The 9,851-nt window shown below is 40.0% G+C and overlaps 1 protein-coding gene across 1 annotated transcript in view; it reads right to left on the bottom strand.

Annotated features, from left to right (window-relative positions):
* The window catches only part of ZNF451 (zinc finger protein 451), a 215,049-nt gene that overhangs the window by 66,832 nt on the left and 138,366 nt on the right, over nt 1-9,851 (bottom strand). The window contains exon 12 of the mRNA XM_053710403.1: nt 6,638-6,768. Coding sequence (XP_053566378.1) covers nt 6,638-6,768 — 131 coding nt within the window. The remainder of the gene's footprint in view (nt 1-6,637; nt 6,769-9,851) is intronic.

Raw genomic sequence — 9,851 nt, 5'->3', positions numbered from 1 at the left:
AATATCTACAGAATGCATAGGTTTAAATGGAGCCCCTTGAAGAACACACAGAACCAAATTAAGGCGCCAGGGAGGAGCAACACATTTAAACACAGGCCTGATTCGGACCAGGGCCTGAACAAAGGACTAAACATCAGGGAGATTGGCTAACTTCTTGTGTAAAAAAAAAAAAAAAAAAAAAAAAAAAAAAAGGCTGAGATCTGGCCCTTTAGATAACTAGTAGATAAACCTCTCTCTAAAACCTCTTGGAGAAACAGAATTCGAGGAACTCTCACCTTGTGCCAAGGGAAACCTTGAGACTCACACCATGAGAGATAGGTGCGCCAGACCTTATGAAACATCCGACGTGTGACTGGTTTACAAGCCTGGATCAGAGTGTCAATGACCCTATCCAAGAAACCTCTTTTAGGCAGGACTAATACCCACACAGTCAGCCTCAGAGAATCTAGATTTTGATAAAGAAACCGACTGTGAAGAAGAAGGTCCTTCCTAAGCGGTAACCTCCACAGAGGGGAGGACAACATCTTCACAAGATCATCAAAACCAAGTCCTGCGAGGCAAGGCTGGAGAAATTAGGATCACCGAGGCCCACTCCTGTTTGATGCGGGCTATGACTCTGGGAAGAAGTTCAAACGGGGGAAACACATACATCAGACTGAACGCCCATTGAACCATCAACGTGTCCACCAGCACTGCCTGAGGGTCCCTTTATCTGGACCCGTAACTGGGCAACTTGGTATTGAGACAATAGTGCTTGAGGTTTATTCCCGGAACCCCCTGAGGGAAATCTCAGAGAATACCTCAGGATGAAGTGTCCACTCTCCTGGATGGAACGTCCATCTGCTCAGATAGTCCGCTTCCCAGTTGTCCACTCCCGAGATGTGAATGGCCGGAAGTATGACAACTGTGAGACTCCACCCACTGAAGGATGCAAGAGACCTTCATAGCTAGGGAACTCTGAGTTCCATGTTGATGATTAATATATAAGCCACCAATGTAATGTAGTCCGATTGAAATCTGATAAACTGGACAGGACTCAGTTGAGGCCATGCTACCAGAGCATTGAAGATAGCTCTCAATTCCAGAATGTTTATTGGAAGAACTGATTCCTCTGGCAACCAGGATCCCTGAGCTCTTAAGGAACCCAAAACTGCTCCCCAACCTTAGAGGCTGGCATCAGTAGTCACAATCTCACACATGCCTTTGGACAGATGATCCTGACAGAGCTACCAAGAGAGAGATTCTCTTGTGTGGTTGTCTAGGACAATTCTCTGAGATCCGAATGATTGCCGTTCCATTGTCTGAGCATACATAGTTGAAGAGGTCTCAGATGGAAGTGAGCAAAAGGAATATCAATGGTAGCCACCATGAGACCAATTACTTCCATGCACTGTGCCACTGAAGGGTGTGCAGAGGATTGAAGGGAGAGACAGGTCGTGAGAAGTTTGGATTTTCTCAAATCGTCAGGAAGATATTCATGGAGACCGAATCTATGATTGTCCCCAGAAAACAGATCCTGGTATTGGGAATTAGGGAACTCTTGTCCAGGTTTATCTTCCACCCGTGAGAGTGAAAAAGATACAACAGAGAGTCTGTGTGAAATCTTGCCAAATTAAAAGATGGAGCCTGAACCAAGATATCGTCCAGGTACAGTGCCACAGCGATTCCTTGAGTCCTTGCTACCACTAAAAAAAGACCTTTATAAAGATTCTGGGAGCAGTAGCCAGACCAAATGGAAGGGCTACAAATTGAAAATGTTTGTCTAGAAAGGCAAACCGAAGAAATTGAAAACGTTCCTTGTGAATAGGCACATGGAGGTATGCGTCCTTCAGGTCTATAGAGGTCATTTACTGACCCTCCTGGAATATTGGATATGATGGATTCCATCTTGAAGGACGGAACCTTGAGAAATTTGTTGAGACCCTTTAGATCCAGAATAGGATAAAAAGGTTCCCTCCTTTTTGAGGACAATGAAAAGGTTTGAATGAAACCCTAGGCCCTGTTCTGCAGGAGGTACCGAAACTATCACTCCCAAGGAAGATAGGTCCTTTACACAGTTTAAGAATGCCTCTCTTTTTTACCGGGTTTAAAGGGAGTCTTGATAAGAGAAACCTGCCTCTTGGAGGGCAAGACTTGAAACCTATCCTGTAACCTTGGGAGACCACTTCCACTGCCCAAGGGTCTGGAACATCTCAAATCGGAATGTCTTGAAAAAAGAATAGTCTGCCCCCTACATGATCCGATCCCCGATCGGGGGCCGCCCCTCTATGCTGACTTATTGTCAGAGGAAGGCTTCTTGGACTGCTTGTTATTGTTCCAAGACTGGTTAGGCTTCCAGGAGCGCTTGGGTTGGTTGGACTGATGAAGTAGAAGATTTCTGTCCTTTGAAGTTGCTAAAGCAACGAAAATTAGATGGATGACCCCTAGGTTTAGCCTTCCTATCCTGAGGAAGGGAGGCCCCTTTTCCACCAATTACTGTGGAAATAATGGAATCAAGACCAGGGCCAAATAAACACTTCCTCTTAAAAGGTAAAGAAAGAACTCTAGACTTCAAAACCTTGCCTGCTGACCAGGACTTCAGCCATAAGGCCCTGCGAGACAGGACAGCAAAACCTGAGGACTTGGCACTCAGGTGAACAACCTTTTGCAAAATAAAGGAATTGGCTAACTTCAAAGCCTTTATACGATCCTGAATCTACTCAAAAATCAATTCAGATAGAGTCGCACCAGTACGTTGCAGCTCTAGCGACCGTCGCTATACTAGCAGTTGGTTGCAAAGGAAGACTAAGTTGAAGAAAGATTCTCCTTAAGTACACCTCCAATTTTCTATCCATGTGGTCCTTAAAAGAGGTACTATCCACCAGAGGAATAGCAGTTCTTAACCAGGGTGGAAATAGCTCCATAAACCTTAGGAACAGAACTCAATAAATCCAGGATAAAGTCAGAGACTGGAAACATTCTCTTAAAATGTGGGGAAGGTGAAAAAGGAATACCCGGCTTCTCCCATTCCTTAGTAATGTCAGACATACGATCTGGAACTGGGAAAACCTTCAGAGACTTTGACTAAATATCATAAACTTTGTTTAGTTTTGAAATTTTTGGAGTCTCCAATAGTTTGGACTCCGGAACATCCGAAGGTAGCTAAGACTTTCTTAAAGGGACATTGAACCCAAAATTTTTATTTCATGATTCATATACAGAGCATGCAATTTTAAGCAACTTTCTAATTTACTCCTATTATCAATTTTTCTTTGTTCTCTTGCTATATTTATTTGAAAAAGAAGGCATCTAAGCTAAGGAGCCAGCCAATTTTTGGTTCAGATAAATGGACAGCACTTGTTTATTAGTGCTGTCCAATCAGCAAGGACAACCCACCCAGGTTGTTCACCAAAAATGGGCCAGCATCTAAACTTACATTCTTGCTTTTCAAATAAAGATACCAAGAGAATGAAGAACATTTAATAGGAGTAAATTAGAAAGTTGCTTAAAATTGCATGCTCTATCTGAATCATGAAAGAAAAAATTTGGGTTCAGTGTCCCTTTAAAGTAGTAAACGAAGGTGTCCAAGCTTAAATCTGAAATCAACCATCTAAGACTCTACTGGAATGTCCGAAGCAGACTCAGAATCAGAGATCTCACCCTCAGAAGCAGCTGTGGAATGGTCATCCTCAGAAATTTGGGATAAACTGGCCAATGCAACCTTGTCGTTTGAGGAGATTCCCAAGTCAGAGGAAGCAGGTTTAGATTTTCTCTAACCTGCTATAGGTAAGCATCTCAGCGTAGCAGAAACCGCCCATTAAAGCTGTGCTGCAAAGTCACCTGGCAAAAAAATTCCTCCAGAAAGAGACTGAGCTGAGCCGCAGGGCACTGCCGGTGCAACTACTAGTGAGGGGGACTGAGGAGAAAAGTAGAGGCATGTCAAGGGCAGCAGAGTCCTGAGAGGTGCAGGGCACTGCCGGTGCAACTACTAGGGAGGGGAACTGAGGAGAAAAGTAGAGGCATGTCAAGGGCAGCAGAGTCCTGAGTGGTACAGGGCTCTAAAGAGTTAATTCTTTTAAACTTTGCAGACAAAGATTTTGTTTTCCTAGACAAACAAGAGGAACAAAGCTAAGCAGGAGGAATAATTTGAGCCTCCTCACAAAATAAACACTGATGGCAATGATAAAGATTTACCTAAAACCATATTGTCCTCCATGGTGAAGAAAAAAAAGGCACCCTCAATTTTTTTTTTTTTTAAAAGTAAACACATTTTGTAGAAAAAAAACAATATACACTAAAATACAGTGACTGAGGTGATTTTACCCGACATCCTTACAGCGCATACTCCTTTCACAGACTATCACGCTTAAAAAGATACTTCTTTGAAGTAAACTCAGGATAGTTAAATCCTTTCCTCAAAGCCAATGCCAACGTCTGACTGTGCAGGCGCAACGTCACGTGACCAGTAAAAGGAAAACAAAAACGGAGTTCCATTCAAACAGCTCTAAATAACGTACCAACGCCATTATGGATGCGCAGAAAAAAAAAAACTAGACGATATTATCAGTTGCGCCTCAAACATACATTTAATAGTTATTTTACATACACCTCATCTAAATATACGTACAAACTCTTCCTGAAAGCTCTCATGCAGAGCGTAACGCCCTGACAGCCTCGTCCCAAGCTGATGTATGATCCTAAGAAAGGATCAGTCAGAAAATGTGCACAGTGCCACACAAATATTTTTAATAATAAATATTTTCAATATTGCCTAATAAGTTCATCCATAAAATAAGGATAATAATATTGTCCCCAGGCTCAGGTAAATACAGGAGTTATAACTCCATTCTCAGTGTCTTCTCATGTCCTTGCTATATATATATACGGAAAAGGCACTTACCTTAATAGCCTCTGCTTTGGGGCAGACGCAGCATCTCCATGTCCGACAGCTTCAACCAGACTTCTGACAGGGACCTGAAGTAGAAGGAAAGCAGTGTAAAACTCAATACTGGTTGCCAGGTGGGGGTGCTCGCATTAATTGTTGAAAGGAGGTCAGAGAAGTTCCCTGCGACATTCAACAGCTAACAATACTCTTACTAAGAGGATTACATGGACACAACATTAACCCCAGTCCTATCTTGGAGGGAAACTACCCATTAAAAGGACTACATTTTCTTCAGAGCACCATCTTCACCTCCTCCTAGTTACAAAGGCAAAGAATGACTGGGGGAGTATGGGTAGTGAGAGGATACTTAAGCTCTGGCTGTGGTGTTCTTCGCCTCCTCCTGGTGGCCAGGCGGTGAATTTCCCAACAGTAATTGAATGGACTTGTGGACTCTCCATGCCATTGGAAAGAAATAAAATATTGTTAATTCAGTAACAGTGGAATCCGTGCTGACACTTCTGTTAGAGAAACAGACACTAAAAGAGCTCTTAGGATGGGACCAATTAGTTCCACTCTTGCAACAAAACAATCTACATCCGAAAATGTTGTTTGGGCTTTGGAAAACAATAACTGTAACCCTCTTTGTAAGTTATTAGAACAAAGCACATCATTTTTAGAAAACACAAAACATGTCTGATGCTGACAAAAAGTCCCAATGCATCTATAGGGAAATATCTTTGTTTCTGATGCAGTACATGAAAACCTTAAAGTTGTTTGTGGCCATCAGCTTCAGTTTGCATAAAAAAAGATCAGATTCATTACAACTGCTGTAAAATCACACCCTTGATCATTGCTGTAAGCTAGTGCAGAATAGGAAACCATTTTCCATGAGACCTGAAATAGACCACACTAAAACCATAAAAACTGGCATACGTAGAGATAGTAATACCAGGTTGCAAAAAAAACATCTGTCATTGGGGTATCTGTACCAACCTTGATCTGAGGAATAGGCTTATATGGCAGCGGTTTTCCAACAATACTTTTAACAAGGTTGCAGCGGTTTATACAAAATGTATAACAGGTCTTAAAAGTGAAAGTGCTGCTTTATAGTAGCCCGCAATCAGCAAGCACTACCCAGTGTGCTGAACAAAAAATGGGCCGTCTCCTAAGCTTATATTCCTGCTTTTCAAATAAAGATACCAAAAGAACAAAGAAATATGGATAATATGAGTAAATGACTAAGTTGCTTAAAATTGCACGATTTATCCGAATTGTGAAATCGTGAAAAACTGGGTTTTATATCCCTTTAAAATGACTTGCTCTATCTGAATCATGAAACGCTGAGTTTCAAATCCATTTAACTCAAAATGTAATTCCATATAATTAATGAAAAAACTAAACATTGCAATATACCTTCATTATTTAATTTTGATCCCCTATTTCTATAAAAAACTTGAACTTGCCCCATTCTAGAATGAATAGACGTCAAATCTTAAATTTATGGAGAAAAACACTGCAGATTGTGTGAGCAGTACACAAGATAATTTACAGATAGCCCTCATTGGTCTCAGTTAAGGGACATAAGGTAAATACCAGGAATTCCAGGTAATCTAGCACAATGTGCAGAACTTTGCAAACCATTAACAAATTGACAGCAGTTCATTATAGACATATAATATACATATATAAAACAACTGATGCGTTGAACATAAAAAGGAACTTTAGTAAGAAAGCACATTTCTTTAAAATAAAATAAAAGCGACAAAAACTCACGTGTATGCAAATGGCAAAGTCAGCAGCATCTTTCCTATCAGTACAATGAGGGTGAAGGAAGAATGACCCAATCTTGGAAAGGTAATTAAACACTTTGCAGTTATTTGGGGGTTTCCAATTGGTCTTTCCTCCTGTGGAGTTTAAAATATTATTGTTTATAATAAAGATAATAATTGCAACGAAATTTGTAGAGATTACTCAACCAGTGTTTTGCGAAGATTGCTGGTTTATACATTATGTTCTGTTTTAATATTTCTTTATTTTATTTAAAACTGTGTATTTGCATCTTAACTCCTGTTTTTTAGATTTATTTCATGATAACTAAAGAAAGTTTCAAACTGAAAGGAGCATGTCCGTTTTAGAATTCTGTGGGAGAACATACATTTTCCCCCACTCACATGGAAATGACAGGCACAAGTAGTTGATCAAAGACCATATTATCTTGAAGGGTAAGCAGCAAAGTCCAATGTTTTAACCAAAGCACTCTTCTGCAATATTAAACATTCCTTTAGCAATAACATTCAATAAATCTGCCCACAGCTATAAGTAAAGAAGTCTTTAACATGTAGCTATGTCCACAATGGTTTGCATCTAGGCACTCTGCTGAATAGCAGTGACAGTCTGTTCTTTGTTGAACATATTCGTTCACTTTTAAAAGGAAATTTTGCTTACTTTAGAGGTGTAGATTGTTTAGACTTAATTTTTAAAACCTATTGTTTAATCTCCTGAGGTTGTTTTTCTGTTCCTGATACTGTCTCTGAGATAGTTTCCTGGGAATGGGCTTAGCCAGTTAATTAAATCACACTGTGCCATCAACAAAACATGAATATCCAAGGTAAAAGCCAAGGCTCACTTTAATATCCTGTAGTGCTCAAAGGTCCCGTTACACATTTAACTTTATACTGCATCAAAGACAACTTATCTACTCACTTAGTGTAGACTAATGCAGTATTATGTAGACCGGAACTTCTTGGGGGGGGGGGGGCAGTGCATTTGCTAGGCAAACAATTATGTTTGTCAATCACACTGTAAGCAGTGTTCCTGCTTCCATTCCATTGCCGATCATCCGTTCACAGTCTTGGTCGTGTGGTCCACTTACATCACTGGGAATCCTGATTGGATCCTTTACTTCGGGCTTCCTAGTAGGGAGAACACTGCCACAATCACAGGCTATAACAAAGTCCAAAAAAGGAAACTAGCTGCTCCTTGTTTGGACTAAGCTAGGTCATTTCTTTATGCCTTTTGCAAGGTTTAAGATTACGTATCTTTTTCCTGGTTCTAATATTGAACATTGGGAAACCGTTTCTAAAGTTATTGGGGCCATTTCTACCTTGGCTACGTGTAATACTATCCCTTTGGAAGATAGCTCTTCCTTTAATGGCCCTTTAGATAGGAAGTTAGATTTCTTCCTTAGGAGGGTTTTCCAACAATTGGTTACTAGGCAAGCGGTTTCTATTGCTGGTATAGCTGCTGCTTCTTCCATTTGGTTAAATAGTCATTACCAGCAGAATCGTCAGAAAACTGCTAAGAAAGATATTTTTGACATTTGGAATTCCTTAAATGTGATAATGCTTAAATTTGTGATGCGGTTATTGACATCATTAAGATTGATTCTAAAAGTATGTTTTTGGCTGTACTTTCTGGAAGGACCTTATAGTTAAAATCTTGGTCTGCAGATATGGTTTCTAATCCAGGCTTTTATCTCTCTTTTCAGGGAAATATGTTGTTTGGTTCTGGTTTGGATTCTATTATTGCTACTGTAAATGGAGGTAAGGGAGCTTCTTTTTTCTTCAGGACAAGCAGTCCAAAGCTAAACCCAAATATACTAATAGTTTAAAATCCTTATTTTTTTCTCAGTAGCTCATTTCCTCTGGTTCTGCCTGGAATAGTCCGGAAAATCTACTCCTCATCCAAGTTTGCATGAAGGTACGGCCCCTGATCCAGAGACTCTAGTAGAGAGCAGGTTGCTCTCTCTTTCAGTGGGCTTGATTTCTGTCTGTTCAGGATCCCTGGGTAATAGTATTGTTTCTTAATGTTATAGGATAGGTTTTCAGAACAAAGTCCCCCAGAGGAAGGTTTATTCTGTCTACTGTTCCAAAGTGTCCCGTTCAGTCTGTTCTGGCTCTAGTTTCTATGGGAGTGATTGTCCATGTTCCTCTCTTGGAACAGGGGTTGGGATTGTATTCAAATCTCTTCATTGTTCCAAAGAAAAAACATAATTTATGTAAGAACTTACCTGATAAATTCATTTCTTTCATATTAGCAAGAGTCCATGAGCTAGTGGAGTATGGGATATACATTCCTACCAGGAGGGGCAAAGTTTCCCAAACCTTAAAATGCCTATAAATACACCCCTCACCACACCCACAATTCAGTTTAACGAATAGCCAAGAAGTGGGGTGATAAGAAAAAAGTGCGAAAGCATATAAAATAAGGAATTGGAATAATTGTGCTTTATACAAAAAAATCAAAACCACCACAAAAAAGGGCGGGCCTCATGGACTCTTGCTAATATGAAAGAAATGAATTTATCAGGTAAGTTCTTACATAAATTATGTTTTCTTTCATGTAATTAGCAAGAGTCCATGAGCTAGTGACGTATGGGATAATGATTACCCAAGATGTGGATCTTTCCACACAAGAGTCACTAGAGAGGGAGGGATAAAATAAAGACAGCCAATTCCTGCTGAAAATAATCCACACCCAGAATAAAATTTTTAATGAAAAAACATAAGCAGAAGATTCAAACTGAAACCACTGCCTGAAGTAAGTTTCTACCAAAAACTGCTTCAGAAGAAGAAAACACATCAAAATGGTAGAATTTAGTAAAAGTATGCAAAGAGGACCAAGTTGCTGTTTTGCAAATCTGATCAATCGAAGCTTCATTCTTAAACGCCCAGGAAGTAGAAACTAACCTAGTAGAATGAGCTGTAATCCTTTGAGGCGGAGTGTTACCCGACTCAACATAGGCATGATGAAATAAAGATTTCAACCAAGATGCCAAAGAAATGGCAGAAGCTTTCTGATCTTTTCTAGAACCGGAAAAGATGACAAATAGACTAGAAGTCTTTCGGAAAGACTTAATAGCTTCAACATAATATTACAAAGCTCTAACAGCATCCAAAGAATGCAATGATTTCTCCTTAGAATTCATAGGATTAGGACATAATGAAGGAACCACAATTTCTCTACTAATGTTGTTAGAATTCACAAC

The sequence above is a fragment of the Bombina bombina genome, chromosome 4 (genome assembly GCF_027579735.1).
Source record: "Bombina bombina isolate aBomBom1 chromosome 4, aBomBom1.pri, whole genome shotgun sequence".
NCBI classification, from domain to species: domain Eukaryota; kingdom Metazoa; phylum Chordata; class Amphibia; order Anura; family Bombinatoridae; genus Bombina; species Bombina bombina.
This window is presented reverse-complemented; position numbering and strand designations above follow the sequence as displayed.